The 19,924-nt window shown below is 38.4% G+C and overlaps 1 protein-coding gene across 50 annotated transcripts in view; it reads right to left on the reverse strand.

The window, feature by feature from the left end:
* Positions 1-19,924, reverse strand: part of DYM (dymeclin) — a 210,157-nt gene that overhangs the window by 52,775 nt on the left and 137,458 nt on the right. For 27 of the 50 annotated variants that reach the window (XM_086867510.1, XM_086867512.1, XM_086867487.1 and 24 more), the window contains 2 exons: positions 12,153-12,255; positions 3,289-3,342 (listed from right to left, as the gene is read on the reverse strand). In XM_086867510.1, the coding sequence (XP_086723636.1) occupies positions 3,289-3,342; positions 12,153-12,255 (157 nt within the window). The remainder of the gene's footprint in view (positions 1-3,288; positions 3,343-12,152; positions 12,256-19,924) is intronic. The other 23 variants (XM_086867499.1, XM_086867522.1, XM_086867521.1 and 20 more) reach the window with 1 other exon arrangement.

The raw sequence follows: 19,924 nt of genomic DNA on the forward strand, positions 1-19,924 counted from the left end.
ATATACAACTATTAACATATTCCCTGTGAACCACCTGCTGTCACTTGAGAAAATCACTCAGTAATTACAGATTACACCAATCCTGGAGTCAGCTCTGGGCCCCTCAGCACAGGAGAGACACCGAGGGGCTGGAGCGTGTCCAGGGCAGGGAACGGAGCTGGGGAAGGGGCTGGAGCCCCAGGAGCGGCTGAGGGAGCTGGGAAAGGGGCTCAGCCTGGAGAAAAGGAGGCTCAGGGGGCCCTTGTGGCTCTGCACAAGTCCCCGCCAGGAGGGGACAGCCGGGGGGGTCGGGCTGTGCTGCCAGGGAACAGGGACAGGAGGAGAGGGAACGGCCTCAGGCTGGGCCAGGGCAGGGACAGGGAGAACAGCAGGGAAAATTTCTTTCATAGAATGGCTGTCCAGCCCTGGCACAGCTGCCCAGAGTGGAGTCCTCACCCCTGGCAGGATTTAAAAGCCGTGTGGATGTGGCACTTGGGGACATGGGTTAGTGGTAGCCTTGGCAGTGCTGAGGAAATGGTTGGACTCAATGACTTTTCCAACCCAAACTCGAGAGGGATTTTCCAAAGCAAATAACCCTACAATTCTATGATTCTGCAGACCCACCTTTAGTGTCTAAGCAATTTTAGTTGAAATGGTATCAAAACAAATGGAATATATACTGATCACTGACTAAAGCTGTCAACTTCACAGAAGCTGAATTCATAAGTTCTCATCTATTTCCTCACTGATGAGATCCTGTGGTTCAGCATCTGCGACGACACAGCAAAACCATCAATACTTTGGAACTGTTCTTTCTCACTGAAAGTACCAATCTGAAAGTATCAACCTGAATAATTTTGACCCTATCTAAGAAAAAAAAGTTCACACACAAGACTGTGTAATCTGAGTCCTCAATACAAAGACAGACTGGAGTTTCCATAATTTCCATACTATCCAATCAGAAGATTTTCCAGTCCTGATGATGCACAGGATGTCAGTGGGAAAAGTCAGGGCTTCTTTCTACCCAGCAGCCAAAAGATTCTGTGCTCCTGCCCTCGGGGTGAACATTGCTATTGAAATTTCTGTGGGAGGTATAAGAAAGTCAGAAGGGGTTCACAGAGCAGACATATCCACCTTTACAATTCAGGGAATGCCAAGGAGGCAAGGGAATGGTGTTGCTGCTAAGGCCACACCCTGCCCCTGCTTCCACAGAGCAAGACTCCTGCTCTGCTCAAATACCAAAAATCACTGCAGAGGGAAACTGAGATGAGTAACACAACAGTAGAAAATCATCACAAAACAGAAAAAAACTCCTCTTGACTGCTTCATGACAATATTAGGCATGTTTAAAAACAGTAATTACAAAAAAGGTTGATTTAACCTGTTGCTGTTCATATAGAAGGTTACAGTGTGCACATAGGAAAGTTTTTATGATGGTTCAGTATCAAACAGCAGCAGTGCATGACAAAAAATGTCAGGTCCCAGACAGCAGACAGCTAACAAGGAGTTATGGCATGTGATCCCCAAACTGCTGTGAGGAGGAATACACTGCTTTACAGCCGTCATCTTATACCAGAGCTGAAGATAAATCATGGAAAATGCTTTTATTTCTTATGATATATTAAAAAATAGCAGCATCATTAAAGAAGTAATTCTTTATGACACCACTCAGCACACATACTATATTCATTCTTTCAGTAGTGTTAAAGATGTGTGAAGTCTATCAGAAAAATCACGTTATTGAGCTCTGAAGTGATTTTCAGTATTAAGGAGATAAGTTCTTCTAGAAGATTAGAAAATATAAGAAAGTGGTTTTGTTTTCCTCTTACCTTACCAATTCTTCCAAACTAGTCACTGCCAGTAAAAGTATCATTTATCCTATTAACCTGGGCCCAAAAAACCTCCATGAACAAATTTCAAGAATTGCACTCTCTAGCAGAATAAAATGGAAATTGTAAGAAGATGAGAAACAGGCTTCTGAGAGCTGACAGCAAACAAACCAAATAAATGGGGTAACTTTTAGATTAAATCTCTTTTCACTACATTCCATCTTATTTTTGAAAGACATTTGGACACAAAGACACTGCATCAGTTCTGATAAACACAGAAGTTGCTGACCACTGCTCTGCTGAATGTTCTGGAAGCACAGAGCAACTGCAGCCTGAATGCCAAAAAATGAACCTTTAACTGAGATGTAGAAAACCCAAAACTCACAGAAAATAATTGTGGAAGTCTGTGTACACAGACACTTGTTCCAAAATGAACTATGAGCAACAGATGGTATTTTCTCAAATTCTGTGGCAAAGTGCTCTTGATAGAAATATGTAAAAACTGCATTATCCAACTAAATAAAATTTCCTGAAGTATTTATGAAGTCTTGTCTATTTTGGGACCAAAGTTAATTTTGTGTAGCCTGGTTCATAAGGCACAACAGTGACAGACTGGGACAAGATGAGAGATTACTGCTGAAATACAGTGAAGTACCTGGGTATGTTGTACATCCATCCCAGAGTCCCTCAACTTTTCCTCACCAAAATCCTGTTTGTGATTATAACTGGTTACCTACAATTTACACTAAGTTTTCTAACAAATTTTAATTAATCTACCACCTGTGAAGATGACTAATTTATTGCAGAAAAATAATTTTATGTAGCAGAAAAATTCCATCAAGCTTTTTCCCATGGGAATGTAACATGACTCTTCCTATTGACTCAATTTATCAAAATCTAGAAGATTAGTGTTGGAATGGGAAAACTTGTCGTTATTTGTTCAGATAACTTTTTTTGGCTGCATTGAGTAAGCATCTGATTTCTCTGCGAGTGCTACAAATTATCTGCTGGTGAGTAGATAAAAGACCTGCCTTTGGGAACTGCAACATCCATTTTCTCCTCAGTTTATCCGGGGAGAACAGATATACTTCAGATAATGAGTCCTATTGCGGTGAATAAAGCAAATTGAACCTGCAATGTTACAATACATCTTATTTTCTCTAGAACAGGATGGCTGTTTTTTGTTATTAGCCAACATTATCTTTGAGGTCAAGGGTTTGGGTTAGCACACACACAAATGCTGGAGTGGAATAGGCTCTGTACACACCGTACCAGCTTGATAGCAACAAAAAAAATGCATTGGAACACAGTGTCTTTAGAGAATATGTAATTCAGTAGTGGACCACAGCTCACACAGCTTGGGTTCCAGACTGAATACTGAATATGAACAAGAGCAGCTCTGGAAGAGCTCCACCACATTCCAGTAACATATCTGAAGGGCAATTGGAAAAAAAAAAAAAAAAAAAAAAAGGTATCTTACGTGTCTCAACTTTGTTTCAGAGAAGTGAAGGCAATCAGACATCTCCCAAAAGTGCTGGGGATAACAAATACAGGAGGATTAAACAATGGCAATGTATTAAAGGCTTGTCTCCCCAGAGTCTTTTCTTCCCCAGGCTGAACACCCCTATTTCCCTGCCTCCAACTCAGAGATTGTTAAGAATTGCTGCTTTTTTGTCCAAACTCTGGGTTATTGTTTCTATAATTAACCAATTCTGTGGAATAATTCCTATTAATAAAAGCTGATTTAGCATATGAAATATGCAATGTATTCCACTAATTCACTTAGCTCCTAATAAACAAAGAAATGAGAAAATTAGGAGAAATAGCTGGTTACATGAAAGGGAATTTAAAGTTTTACCTTTTCAATTACACCTGTGAAAAACATTAAGGTTTATACAATTCAACAAAAATGAGTAACAGACTCTTGTAAATTTGTATTTCTTCTAAATACATTCTCTACATTTTCTGAGAGGTGTTTCAGAAAGATATGTCACAGAGAACAAGAATTCACTCCTGTCAATGGGGATAAATAAAATGTAAATTCTTCCTTCCACATTTCTTTAATGCTGTTTTCAGGCCTAGTGATGAGGAAATCAGTTTTCAATAAGTAGCTTATTTTGCTACATGTCATACTTCATATGAAGAAGAGAGGTGCCACTCCTTTTTCAAAACCCACTTTCGGTTTTGAATTTCTGTCAATATTAACAATTTTTCTTCTCCAAACCTTTCTTCGTATTCACTTCATACCAAGACTGTCTTTTAATATGGTTGACTCATTCCCTTTAAAATACTCTCCTTTCCTTCATTCCATCATTCAGTCTCCTGGCCACCCACACTGCCAATCAGCAGCAGTTGCGTAACATTTTAAGTAATATTAACAACAGCCACCAGTGGGAGAATTGCCCTCAGCACGACACTGTGAAATGCTGCTCAGAGGGACAAGACCTCTCCAAGAAGATAAATTGTAAACTGATGAGATTAACTTGCTTCAGTAACATGGACACAACTTGGAATAAATGTGGCTCTGTAGAGGCAGAAAAACGGTCCCGTTTCAACATTTTATAGAATTACAGAATTGTTTGGGTTGGAAAAGCCCTCCAAAATCAAGTCCAGCCATTCCCCAGAACTGCTCAGGATACCACTGGTCCCATGTCCCCAAGTGACACATCCACACAGCTTTTAAACCCTTCCACGAACTGGGGACTCACCACAAGCTGTGCCAGAGCTGGACAGACCTTTCCAGGGGGAAATTTTCCCCAATTCCTGCCCTGTCCCTGCCCTGGCCCAGCCTGAGGCCGTTCCCTCTCCTCCTGTCCCTGTTCCCTGGCAGCACAGCCCGACCCCCCGGGCTGTCCCCTCCTGGCAGGGACTTGTGCAGAGCCACAAGGGCCCCCTGAGCCTCCTTTTCTCCAGGCTGAGCCCCTTTCCCAGCTCCCTCAGCCGCTCCTGGGGCTCCAGCCCCTTCCCCAGCTCCGTTCCCTGCCCTGGACACGCTCCAGCCCCTCGGTGTCTCTCCTGTGCTGAGGGGCCCAGGGCTGGACACAGCATTTGAGGTGTGGATGTTTCAGTTCAGACAGATTTAAGCAGCATCTCTACAGGTGAATAACTTCCTCCAGTGTTCTATCCAATGAGAAGCTCACCATCTTCCTCTATATAACAAGATTTTCAAGATAACTGGGTTTTGGTTTATTCTATTATTTTCTTTGTCTTTCCAGTGCCAAATCACAGATATTTGCAATGAAGGAATCTAAAGATCTTTGTTTACTTTTTAAATAACATCTTAGTACCCTTTGATAGAAATGGATGGCTTTTTTTAAACAATAACTGCAAATGTACAAAAACCTCACTTGTTAGTCTGTAAATGTCCCTGTAAAATATGAAGAGGAGAAATTGGAAATGGAAGGTACAACATGTTCCGCCAATATCTCATAGAGAAAAAGCAGCACATAGAAATTCCAATTCCAATTAGATATTTAGTACCAAACAGCCTAAAAGGTTTGGTACATACTTTCTTCCTCATCCATTTCCTCTACTTTATACGGCTGCATGTTTAAAAAAAACAATTACTGGGATGTTTATAACATATGGTTACATACTTATGGTTTTTAAGCACTACATTTTTCAATCAAAACCTTGCGTTAGGAACACCAGAAAATTGTTTTAATGCATTGTTGAAATAGATTGTTGTTATAAAAATGAATCCTACTCTTTGGAGAGCTACTGCATTAGGTTGTTCTGTTTGTCTGTGGATGTCTGATCAAGATGAACCATCCAGGTGAGTAATTGGTTTCTGAGAAACCCTGAACAACCCACTCATGTGAAAGTGGCAGCAGGAAAAGCATCTAATGACCAAATCAGCAAAGAAGGGTTCTTTGCGGATCAGTACTGTTCCTTTTTTCCATCCAAACACTTCAATACTTACCATTAGTCTGAATAAAACAAATGTTGGTTTACATGGCAGTAATAAACAGTTTTATAGAGAGGCTTGTGAGGGCTTTATCTTAATAATGTATCACATTTTCTAGCTACAGCTACACCTGAGACCCTTCTAAAATCCCAGCATTCCCAGGCTTCCAGTTCTCTCAAATGCAACCTAATTATTTGTGCAGCAGAAAAATTAGCATACAAAATTCTCCTGTTTGACTTATGGAGGTGCAAAGAAACCCAAAGATCTCATCCATTTACAAGGCAAGCTCTTACAACTTCTTCAGTTGAATCATCTTCTCTGAGCAGTCTTCTCAAAAAACATAGGTTTTGAGTACAGAATTTGAACAAATGCCATAATTTATACCCTTTACTGCAAAATGATGACAATGTTCTAAAGCCCTAGAACTATTAAATAAGTAAGGAATTATTATGTTCATGATTGGTTTTTTTCAATTGTTCCTAACAACCAAAACAAGGGGTTTTGAAATTACTTTAGCAGGTGCTTGCACTACTAATGTTAGAAGTTTCACTTATTTATTCTCTTGCCTCATAAACCTAAAGAATGAAAGATTTTCAATCAGATGATCGTAAGATGCTGCTGCCACAGTAAATGTTCTTTCAAAACAAATGAATTTTCATCCTTGCTTTCCAAAATAATGAGAATTTCTAAGTGAAATAAGGCTTAACACCATCTATGTAACATTAAGAGCAGACACCAGTGACACTTTTGTTGAAGTCCTGGATGATAAAAGATCATCACCTTTTTGAAGAGCATCATCTTGATGTTCTTCAATGTATTTGTCTAAAAATCTTTCAACCACAAGCAATGCATTTGTAAAGACACAATAATGCAAAAACCAGATGCAAATACTGATTAGTACTTCATAGTAATACACAGAAGTTTAAACAGACTGAACTTCACCAACATCTTTTTCACAAGATTTTAGGATAGTTCTTCTGTTTAGGGATAATTTATGCAGCATTTTCTCATGAAAGTTTCAATTCATTTAAAGGAAAGAACTGATTAAGAATTCAGACAGAACTGCAGAATTCAGCTAATGCTCAATAGAAAAGCTTGCTTTAGATTTGGGTTAGGTTGGTTATTTCAGTCTATTCTGAAATAGCTATTTTTTGGTGATATAAAAATAGGGGGATTAGGTAGGAGTAATATTCTATAAAATATAATTTATCTGGAGGAGGGTATGACTAATATTTAGAAAAAGTATTTATAGGCCCTCTGCTCAATACTGGAGACAGGCAAACCCTAGAATAACCTGATATTGAAAACGTTACTTCATCAGCCATCAAGTCAGAGTAATCAAAAAGAAGGTATTATAGGGCAAAACAAGGTGACTTTCCCATTAAGTGCAACTTAAACAGCGAGAATCCACATACCATACAAAACCCACCCAGTACTATATTGCTTTACCATATGCTTTCAGTAAATAACACCCTAATAAAGTTTTTCTTGTATAATCATGTTTTAAGTTTATTCTTCTAGACAACATGAGAAACTAAAAATTCACACACAAGAAAAGGAAGCTTTTTAGACCATTACTGATGCGTGGCTAAGGCACTAAAAAAAAATCTTACTGGGTTTCTTGATGACATTTTGGAATGGAAGAAAATAGAGACAAAAAAAACACTGAAGAGACCTAGACACTGCTTTGAGAGGTAAGTAGGTGGTTTCTGAATTTTAAAGAAAGATTTTGACAGAAAAAAAACCCCAACAAAACAAAACAAAACTACCTTAGCTTTTTTCCTCACCCAAGTATTTGACAAATATGGACATATCTCAGAAGTCTTGATTTAATTTGGCAAAATTTTCCCATTCTGCCAACAGTGTATCCAGTTCTACATATTTTGTGTGTTCTTAGCAGTTACCACTGACGACCAGCTGAACAACATTAATTGCATCACACTAACTCTATTATGGGTGACCAGTTTATTTGGAAGCAGGTTTAATTTCATTTCTGCATCATTACTGGAGTCATCAGATGATTGTGGGGAAGACTTCCCATTTCTTTGTGATAACACACGTTTATAGAAGAACACTTCTATGTGATGGCAGAGCTCTGCATTAAACTGTTCTTTAGATAATTAAAAAAATCAGATAGAGCTGCAGGATACCTAATGTAATATTAGATATGCAAGCACAGAACATATGATTCACAGAATCATATAATCCTAGAATGATTTGGGCTGGAAAAGCGTACAGATCGTCTCGTTCTAACCCCCAAAACATCACAACATTCATTTATGGTTCAAACGGAAGGAAATATTTGTTTTCTACATATTGGATTAGAAATTCTCTGCACGTAACTGAATCTAGAACATTGATAGATTTTAGATCTGTTCCATTATGTTTAAAAGACAGCAAATACTGCAGTTCATGGGCCTGATTTTACTACTCTTAAGCAATTTCAACTTCCTAGGATAAATACAGAGCTCTTAATTATAACAGACAATTTCTTCTTAGGAAGTAAATGACACAAGAACTTTTTAACATCTATTGATGTGTGGGGGAGACTGGGCTGGTTCTCTCTTGAGGAAACTCAAATGAAGGACTATTTATAAAGTACTTGGAGTTTTGAATATAATCAAATGTAATAACAAGGTATAAGCTCCCACCCCCCCAAATTTCTTTTTTGTTGAAACCACTTTTGTAATACTGCTTTTTAATAACCCCCATAATGGCCGAATTAGAGGGACCCCAACTGAAGTCATTCATCCCACATAAAACAAACATTGCTTTTTCTTCTTAGCTTTGTTTTACAGGCTACATTACTTCCAGATGACGCTTGAGGGGCCTAGGAGTTTCAAGAGTTAGATGGTTAAACAGACAGCTGCTTTCTATTTACCATATAAATCAGGGAAAAATCAAAGAAGAATCTAAATATTGGAATTCATTTAGCTCATTATGGAGCACAAACTGAGGGGGAAAAGAAAATAATACAGAAATCTCGCCATCCAGATGCAAAGTTTAATTCTGGTTATCAAGATGAGAGAAAAACTCATCAACATTTGCAGAATTCCAGCCCTCCATGAAAGCCAGCTTTGAACAGTGGATAGATTTATTGGATTGGGAAGGAGTCAGGAGAAGTCAGCTCTGGTTGGGAACTCTCCCAGTACCACCAGGCTTTGCTACTGCAGACTTTACATATCTAACTGTATATTAAAACATGTATTTTTATACATATACATGCACACACAGAGCTCACTGCATTTGTACTTTTTACAGTTTTCCCTTTGAATTGACAACATACTTTAATTCCTGTACTAAATATCCAAAAAACCCAACAGATTTTGGACAGAGAATTAAAGGATAGTTATCTATATATTGATTAATGTATGTATTACTATGAAAAGTTCGATATTACACTACAAGGTTTCTGTCCCAAATTTCATCCATCATTTAAGTGCTGTTTAAATGACAGTGCTGTGTATTAAATAACTGAATATGCTGTCACTAAGTGGGATTATTTTTAGGATTTTTCCTAACACATTTAAGCTTCATCTGGCTGGAATTTAAAACCCAAAATTTAGGAGGTAAGTGATGATGTCTGCCAAACTACATGAATCTAATACTATACCTACATTTGATTTTTAATTTCCTCAATTTTTGCATAAAGGAAACTTTTTTTTCTTACATCAGCAAGAAAATGACATGAACTTGCCAAAAATCAAAAATCAAAATTACTCTCCTCTTCTCTACCCACTCTTTCCCTAGAAAGACTGAAGGATAATCTCTTGTTACCAGCTGTAGTTCAACAAGCAGGGGAAGCGCTCAAAAATCATAAAGAATACTATGAAATCCTTAAAAATGTATTTTTGGGGTAGATGACAGCTCCAACAACACATCTGACGTGCTACTTCACAAGAGAAGTTAGCATGTCTCTAGTTATGCTGTTAAGTACTTCTGATATGATAAATTACATTCAGCTGTAATCAAATTACCAAGAAAATAATTGATATGTTTACTTAAGTAATATGTCTTGATTTGAACTGAAAGGAGCAAAATTCTCTATTATTTTATTACCAGTTTTCTTGTTTGCTAACTACATTGAAAAATATGCTTTTATTGAATGCAAGAAAGCAAGAAAGATAAACCTAAGTGGACTCTTCCCATTTCCAACTGGATCGAAGTGTAATATTTCAAAGCAGGTCAATGCTGCTACAAAAACAATGAATACTATTATGGCTTCTGAAACTACAAGTAAACTACACAGCATGAGAATTAGTCTAACAAAGGATAGTGTCTTTGAGGCAATATTGACAGGGGGTGGTTGTCTCTGTCCTGCTGCCTTCTCCATCCTGCTCCTGAATCCCACCACAATGACAAGAGTCCACCAGAAAGGGACCTGGACACAGGTCCAGCCTCAATAAATGAAACAACTTGCTCTTTTCTTTTTTAAAAACCAGAAAAACCCCAGCAGAATAGTATCAAGGCAAACAGGGTCAATTCCTTACTCCAGATTCCATCTCTGCTGGTACATCACAGACCTGATGGCAGCAGATACTCACAGAAAGAACATCATGAAATGTGGTAGAGGTAGAACTCAGTATATTCCTACTACCATCAGTGAGTATAAGCTTATGGACTGTGTATTGGGTCAAAAACTTAACTGGATCTAAAGAGTACTACTGTTCAAACACCTAAAATTTAAGGCAATATCTTAAGCAGCACCTAGAATACTTTTATGTATGATTTAAACCTTGTATCTGGCTTCCATGCAAATTCAACTCTGGATTACAGAGTGCAGTAAGAAAATGAGTAATTTCTAAATTAAAGTGAATGAAAAAATGGTGAGAAATGCATTTTTAAAATACATATTCAGTCTGAGCAGAGTAAGAGAGCTGCTTATTAGGCAAATCTCCACCTCTCAATGAACAAACCTGCACAGAGCAGGCAATATTTGAACCACCCTTTCCTTAACTCCACCCTGGGGGACAGATGTGCTACAGGACTTCAGACATTTCAGTCCCCTCAGCTCCTACACTCCTCCTTGTTCTTACACACAACATAAACACAAGCTTTCAGAAGCAGAATATGCTGAAGTGATGAAATCTGGCCTCAACTTTTTTTAGTCAATGGCCTATGTTTCAGACCGAACTGTAACATGAGCACTTTGGAGTGAAAAAAGAAAGGACCAGAAAGCTGTGCTTAATAGTTTACCTTACTGTTTCAAGTATAAGTGTGCCTCCTACATGGCAGTAGAAGGCCATGAACTTATTTTACTCTCCCCTACACCAATGTTTCCAAGTGCTGTCTTCCCCTCTTCCATCCCTGTATCATACCAACAGTAAAAAGAGAAAAAATGCAGTGGAGTATCTAAGTCTCTTGGCTGTACTCCAGGGAGCTTTCCCAGCTCTGTCAGCTGCATTGTTCAGCTGTCTCTCTATGCAAGGGGACAGCTTTGTACAGAAAGCCTTTCCCTGGGCATTTCCTTAACTGCAATACTGTATACATCCAGCAAGTTAAAAAGAAGTCCAAAACCTATAAAGTATTTTTCAAGCATTGTATTCTTACACACCCTAAAATAGATATCTTCATATGTATGTTATCACATGCCTAGATATGCCTATGTATTTTACAGACATGTATCATGTCGCTTCCTTATTTAAGTCATTAAACTATTATGTCAAAATATCTTTTTTAGGTATTTTTATATTTAATGCTAGATTAATAGGATATGTAAAGTCTCAGGCAGGCATATTCTGGACCATCTATTAGTCCTGAAAATAGAGCAGTTGATACATTTTCATCCTCAAAAATCCTGAGCAACTAATAAATCAACTTTTCTCTCCTTCACACAGTACTGCAGTGAGGGTTCAGATGAGTACAGATCAAAGATGCTTCAGCAGTTCGAAGATATTTATTCATGTCCTCTCAAGACATCTCCCTCATCCACCCAAAGCTGAGATTTCCCAACAAGCCATGCAATTAAATACAAAATTGTTGCCTACTTGTGGGCATTGGCTAAGCAAACTGAAGGGAACTGTAAGTATCCTTGTATTCAGAACATACTAATTTGCCCCATGACTCCAGTACTCCCCCACAGGCTCACTTGTTTTCGATCATTTTTAGGCATTTTAAGATTCTGTGGATGCTAAAGCCCAGTTCTTAAAAATGCTGTTTTCAACTGTGTGATTTAAATATCCTGAATTACAAATGGCTTGAAACGCACAAGTTGACAGTAAGTCTCTTGCCTCTGCATAGCTGTGGTTTTGTTCTGCCATTTCTAAGTGTAATTCTTGTTTTTTAAAGACATTTCAGACATGACATCATTCATACAGGTTCCTGTATTTTGATGTTGGTGGTTGCTCAGCTGCCACACTCTGAGAATTCTTTGCAGATTTAGGGCTGTATGACTTGAATTTCGAAGCACCCACTACAACATTCATTTTGATACTCACATAATCAGGAAGTGGAGAGTCGTTTGAACCCAGGGAACCTCTCAAGGACTGCGTGGCTTGCTCCAGCACTTTGTTGTGTTTTTTAGATAACAGAGAAAATAGACTGGGGAGAAAAAAATTAAAATAACTTCATGATAATGTCCTGAAACAGTTAGGAAAGAAGTCTTATTATATACACAAAACTTTTAGAATGCAATGCACAAAAGTTTTATTATTTATTTATTTAACAGCTAGGTAAGTAACAACAGAGTTTGAACCAGAAATATTCTACACAACATTGATCTGAAGAACATTTTATGTTCATGATTAAATTCTTAAAAGTCAAACTGTCACAGAAGGAATGGCATACATGCAATTTTAGTTCATAAAAAGTTTGTGTTCACTAGAATGCAATTTTTAAGTACAGCACTTCATGCAATACACTATAATATACACTTAAGAATCTCATATATTATCCGTTCTAATAACCTATTACTTAGGAGAAATCTGAGTATATGACAAAAGCTTTGGGTATTTCAAGGCTGAGTTACTGCGTTTTACTAGTATAAATTATTTTCAAATTTATTTTAGCCTAAGTCAATGAAAAAAAGGATTACCTTAGCTTTATAAATACTCTGTTAGATCAGAGGTCCATACACATACAGAGAAATAAACACATTTTTCTTGCATTCTGCAAAAATGCACGGCAATGACACTCACAGAGGATATTATAACCTGATCTACAAGGAGAATGGTGGAAGCAGCAACAGTGGGCAAAGGCCATCAGCTACTGCTCAGCAGCAGCAAGGAGTCAGATACTTCTCTAAAGCCCTGGATAGCTCAAACATGGTTGTCAATTCACAGTGATAAACCCATCCCCATTTTTGGAAGAGCTTCTAACACCATCAATTCCAACCATTCTTCCAGCTCTGCCCAGGCCACCACTGACCCATGTCCCCAGGTGCCACATCCAGATGCTCCTCTCCAGGGATGTGGATTCCACCACTGCCCTGGGCAGCTGTGAAAGAACAACCACTTCCATAGAGAATTGTTCCCTAATATCCATTCTAAACCTGCTCTGGTGCAACCTGAGGCCATTTGCTCTTGTTAGGTGTCAGATGTTTTCAGGCTTTCTGCGTTTAAAAACATCATTTGGACTGCTTTACTTCTTTTTGGAGCATTACAGGACTCCTATCAGGTTTTCCTAGGAAAACTACGTGTGTTTTAAAGGGTGGAAAGGCTAGTTTGACCAACAGACACCAGGAGGGTTACAGGGGAGGCTCTGGTACAGGCTGTTCAGAGAAGATGTGGCTGCCCCTGGATCCCTGGAAGTGTCTGCTCAGGCCAGGTTGGACAACCTGGGATAGCGAAAGGTGTCCCTGCCCATGCAGGGAGTGGAACAGGATGAGCTTTAAGGTCCTTTCCAACCCAAAACATTCTGTCATGATGTGAACATGATTCACTTACAAGTGGCAAAATCCACCTCAGTATTATATTCTGTACATCCTCCATTTCTTGGAACTGGATCAGTGTTTGAAGGCATGCACTGGCAAAGGCTCTTCTGCCTCATGAAATGATGATCAGCACTGGGAGAAGTCCCCTGAATGTTTTAAACTTGCAATGATCATTCATATTATCTTTCACAGAAAGTAGGAGTGGATTCTTTGGAGGACAAGTGCTTGTCACCCCATTGCTAGTCAAGAGCCTCGGGAAAAGGCCTTTCCAACACTCCTCACAGCCAAGAGGAATTAGTTACACTAACTCATAGCTATTAGTCAATACCACTAGAACATTCCATGTTAAAAGAATGAAGCAACACAGAAATAAAGATATATTGGTAGCTTTCTGCCTCTTTCCCCCCCTCCCATATTCTGTTACTGCATTCACAGACTGAAATTTTTGTTCAGATCAATAACTGGATCTGCCAAGTGGTACTTGGTAGGACACAGCAGCACTACTTCTGCAACCACGGTTATCTTTGAAGACTCAGATTTAAGAGATACTGTCATCAGCACCATCTAGTGCTCTGGAGACAAAATAATCAGTTAAAATCAAGCTGGAGATGCTTATGGTGGGGTGCAGCAAAACCTGATTAAATCTGGTATCTGCTCCAGAAAATACAGGTAATTTCACAAAGAGGAAGAATTTGAAATAAAGAAATTTTCCAACTAGTAGATTCCTCTCCAAAATCCATAAAGCATTTTGGCTTTAAAGGAAATTTAAATATAAACAAAGAAGTGGGATAAAGATTTTGGAAACTGCATGTGTTCAATGCATGTGAAGAGGAAAATGAATATATAGTGGTACACTGCATGGAACCAGAACAGCAAAAAGTAGATTTATTTATTCCAACAGAAATGTGGAGAACTGGGAAAAAGTATAAAGGAAAATAATGGATAAATTATTTCTTTATCTATTCCTAACTTATTTTAAAAAATAATGAAATATACTATAAGTATAGTTTATGGCATAAGCAAGATATTGGTGGCTGATTTCTAGCTCCAAAGGAGCAGTGCAGAGGCTTTTGTTGTCTTTCCAATTGCAAAATTCTGCTTTCTAGCCACAAACTCATGTCCTTCACACCATGCTGGGACAATTCTTTGTTGGACCACTGCCCCTAACACAGATACCCAGGCTAAAAAAACTCAACACAATTCTTTCCTCCATTCATCTTCTACAAGGACCATCCCTTAGATAAGCACAAGGGCAGGGATATACGGCAGGATTTTTCGTACTAAATTTTTCATAATAAAAATGCATAGAACTGCAAATTCAAAGAGCTCCACAAAAGCACTACAGCTAAACACAGAAGAAAAAAAAAAATTTAGACATTGTGATTAATGAATTGATTTGGAGCTTCCTAGGAAGTACTGCTGCCTCCTGAATTGGTGCAAAACTTCAATTCCAAGTCATTCACTTATTATTATGCCTTGGTCTCTATCTCTGAAAACCACCTTGATAAATACCAGACTAATTTTTAAAGCCTCAGCACAGAGTTAGTTACAACCCTCAAAAGGCATTTGTATGAAATTTAGCTCATAAATACCTTTCATCACCACTAAATGCAGTGTTCTAAAGGAGTTGCTTGATTTTGCAGCAGTCATGTCCCCAGTGTCTGTAAGGTTTTAGGCTTGATTTTGATTTTCAGGGCATGAATAATGCAATTTTAAAAAGCAAAAATGCAAAAGGTTGTTCCCCTCTTCACAACATGGTAAAAGGTTCAGAAGTGGAAGTGAGACTGTCTCCCAAATTTCCCTCATGTGTCTTCATCACACATTTATTTTTACCCAATTAAAAGTCGAATTGGGATCTAACAGAAAAATGTACTATGTGGTCACTGAGGACAGTATGCATGGGCTGACAAGAATATGGATTTTTCTATTGGACTATTTGTCCTCTTTCATCCACTCTTCTCCATCAACTGTCAGGCAGGCTATAGAGCTCGACAGCCCTTCAAATCTCACCCATTATGGACTTTTCATAATAATAAAAAGCTATGTTCAGAACAATGAAAACATCTTGCTACCCCAACCCATCTCTCCCTCACAGAAGTACATCCAGGCCAATGCTGAGCAAGCAAAACATTAAGTTGGAATACGAGCAAGACAAGATAACAGCTGGCATGTGTTAGGAAGATTAGGAATCAGCAGCTGGCATTATCAGGAGAAATTCCTGTCTGTGAGGGTGGTGAGTCCCTGACATGGGGTGCCCAAAGAAGCTTGGACTTCTCCAGGGCCCTGGCAGTGTCCAAGGACTGGCTGAATGAGGCTTGGGGCAACCTGGTCTAGTGGAAGGTGTCCCTGACCACAAACAGGGTGATTTTTAAGGTCTTTGCAACCCACACCATTCTAAGATAATGTGATCTATTACAGATCATCAGATCTCACCAGGGATGAGCTCAGCCAAAGAAGACTCAAGGCTGAACAACAATTTCAAGGTCCTGTGGTTGTTTGTGTTTAAGGAATTAAAAACAACATTGATTTCTTACCTCTCTTTACACAGCAGTTTTTAATTTAACTCAGGGCTGAACTTAAATAAATAAAAAAATTAATACAGACTAAATAATAATGGTTGCTAATACCAGTGAATTGATTAAGTGCTATTTGCACACACAATAAAATACAAAGCAGTAATATATGCTTTCAAAACTTTAACACTTTCAAAAAGTCAATTCCACAAAGCCTAGAAAGTGGAATTCCACAAATTAGATCCCAAAAGAAAAAAAAAAGCCAAGAAGGAGACTCATTTAACAGTGCTTCAAAAAGTCTAATTTACATCAGTGTGAAACAGCTCATAAAGTACACTTCTCACATTAAAAAAAAAAAGAAGTATAAAACACAGCTTTTATAACTAAAAAATTGGAAAAAAAAAAAAAGGAATTAAAATTAGAAGTTGAAATGAAAGCCAAAGTTAGAATTTACAAAACCTTTTCTGCAAGATCTGGACAATGCCAAGGAAAGAGTACTTGATTTTAAGGAAGTAAATAGGATGCTCCAAAATAATTACATGCCTGTTTGTCCTGAGCATAATACTGGAACAGTGATTGTGAAATTCATTCCAAGGAGGATATCACCAGCACTTGTTGGTCTTCCAATGAGACAGGAAGTAAAATAAAGCACAACAGAACCCCTGTTGTAACAGCTTCTACACATCATTTATATGACTTTGTTTCACGTGAGATTTTTTTTTTTAATTAAGACAGTTAAATAACACAAAGTAACATGAGATGCATTATATGAGCTGAAGGTGAAACATCCTAATGGTCTGAAAAATATTTTTAGTCGGGCCAAAAAGGAACAAATTCTTGGCCCATATAAATACCAAAAGCTATTAAATACTTGACCAAGCTACCGAAATACTTTAAATATACAGAAATAATATATTAAGTGACATATATCCATATGCATCAACAGTCAAGAAATGCCAATGGCCTGAAGTTGTGCCAGGGAGATTCAGGTGGGATATCAGGGCAAGGTTCTTCCCCCAGAGGGTGCTGGCACTGCCCAGGCTCCCCAGGGAATGGTGACATTCCCGAGGCTGCCAGAGCAGGGCCAGGAGTTGGACTGGAGGATCCTGGTGGCTCCCTCCAGCTCAGGATATTCTGTGATTCTATGTAATACTACAGTTAAACTTTGCAAATGGCACAGTCATTACAGAAACAATAAATAAAGAGAAAAGGCATTTTAATTAATTTTTTCTTTACCTTTCAAGAAGATGGACACCATATAAACTTGCTGAGATTTAATGCAGGAACAAACAATCCAAGCTGCTCCCTAAATATGAAAGATTTCACCCTGGGAGCAGCAACTAAGTACAACCAGACAGCAAACAGCTATAATGCAAAAAAGCTGCTGAAAGAGTACCTGTCTTTGGTTTTAACAAAAATACAGCCCTTCATGACAGGAAAGACATTGAGGGACTGGAGCATGTCCAGAGAAGGGAACAGAGCTGGGGAACCAGCTGGAGCCAGGTGGGCGTTGGTCTCTTATTTCAGATAACAAGTGATAGGACAAGCAGAAATGGCTCAGGTTTTGCCAGGAGGTTTAGTTTGGATATTAAAGAAGTTTCTCCATGGAAAGGGTTGTCCAACCCTGGCACAGCTGCCCAGAGCAGTGGCGGAGTCCCCATCCCTGGAGGTGTTTAAAAGCCATGTGGATGTGGCACTTGGGGACATGGATCAGTGGTGTTCTGGGCAGTGCTGGGGCAGGGTTGGACTCAAACTTAGATGTCCTTTCCAACCAAAACAATTCTATGATTTTTATATCCAGCAAAGTTGTGCTGTGCAGCAACTGCCCCTGGCATCCTGTGTGGAAGATTTTGAAACAATTGTATGAAAATGCAAAGGCTCTAAACCAAAAAATGTACTTCTCCATGAACTGCTTTAAAAATCATTTATTCAACTTATTTGAGAAAAGATGAAAGAGTGATTTGACCAGAAACCCAAATATGCAAATGGAGAAAGGAAGATTGCTTACAGAGGATTCTACAAGATACCAGTATAAAAAAAAAAAAAGAGTTACTGAAACAGAAACTTAACTATAATTATATGGGCACAGACCTCTCTAACAAAGGAGACTGAAGCCAGGCTAGAGGTGAAATATATTCCTATTTGTACTGTCAAAGCAATGGCAGAGAAGGAAGAAAAACCTGGGAGGAAAGAAGACAATCTCAATACCTAGAGTATGAGATGAGCTTAGACTGATGCTGTGATACAAAGAAAGAGATGGAAGCATGAAAAAGAGGGGCGCAAATAGAAACAAAACTATGACATTAGCAGAGGAAAGTCAGATTGAGTTATATGACATCAAGAACGGGTAAGGATTGGATTTCTCACAATTCAAGTAACTTCTGAGCTTCTAAAGGTAAATTTTAATCTATCTGAATATCTAGAAGTTTTCTATGTGTGCTGAGTAGAGAACTACTTGAGAACTAAAGAACCTCTCCACAGAATTTACTTGAAGTTTGGAAATTAAGATGTTCTGAATTTTTTCTGCTTGCTCTCCTAGTTCAGAAGTGCGGAAAACAAACCGAACTGCACCCAAACACAAACCACTATCTGGTGATGGAACAAAACAGTTGCATGGATCAAAAAGATTGAGGATGAATGCTCTCAAACAATTCAGTTGCTCAAATAGTCATGCTGCTTTTTCTCTCTCCTCCTATATACATGCCAAATGTATTATTGTTCTCTATTTTAAAGACCAAAATATAAAGCCCCAAACACGAAAACCTCACTACACAAAAAATGCTCCTTTTAAACAAAAGGATTTTACAATGCCACAATCATATTAAAAAAAAAAAAAAGCTCTAAAAATATTTTATTTTTGAAACCTGACATCTAAAAGCTAAAACCATACCTTGATTCCTGTATATGTAAGGAACACTTCTTGGGTTTGACTTATTTTTTAAAAGGATTACAGCAAAAAAGTGTGTCCTGTGGCACAAGAACTCTAGACATGGATATGTGCCTGCACAGACGTCTCCAAGCAGACAACGTGAAATGCCCATCTGGTTGAATAAAGGTCTGTGAAGAGTAATACCAGACATCAGAACAAAACAAATGCACTGTGCTGCTCCACTTGAAATACAATAAATGCATTGTCCCATAGACCTGTATGGGGGACAGGTTGTAAGCAAGTGCCTGTCTGTGGGCGATGGAGAAGTGCTCAGTGAGCACTTAAGGAACCTAGCACTAGGAGAAATCCATTTAGTACGAATAAATGCAGAGAAAAAATCTCTAAGTCCCTTGTGCTCATGTCTACTAAAGAGCCCTTGAGGCATTCTGCATTCAAATTATCCAAGTTACAATGGCACATCAATAGAAATAAAGGGACACAATAGGCATGGAGAACTCCAAGGCCTTTGCAGGGCAATTTACTCCATAGAGGGGCACTGCTCTTATTTATTTGAGCCAACTCTAAAGAGTGGGAGACATTTAGGATCCCAGGAAACAGAATCTAACCAATTAAAATATTAAATAACAGAATAAACAGACAGTATGAACACACTTTTTATATTTCTTTCTAACCTTGTAAAGTGAAACATGATTAAATTCTGCTGAATAAAGATTTGCTATGTTTACTGTTAGGTCCATCTAGGCTTGTGGAGATGATGTGAAATCAAGAGACTCACAGTGTGAAGATGCCACAAACATCATGGATTTAAAGAATGTGGTTTGCATGGGCCACACTGATGGACAAAGAGTGTTCAAGGGATCAGGGAACGAAAAGAACAATACAGTATTCACGTGTCTGATTTTGCTGGACAGCGATCAGATCTTTTTCTCCTTTTCT

The sequence above is a fragment of the Cyanistes caeruleus genome, chromosome Z (genome assembly GCF_971803275.1).
Source record: "Cyanistes caeruleus chromosome Z, bCyaCae1.hap1.1, whole genome shotgun sequence".
In the NCBI taxonomy this organism is placed as follows: Eukaryota; Metazoa; Chordata; class Aves; order Passeriformes; family Paridae; genus Cyanistes; species Cyanistes caeruleus.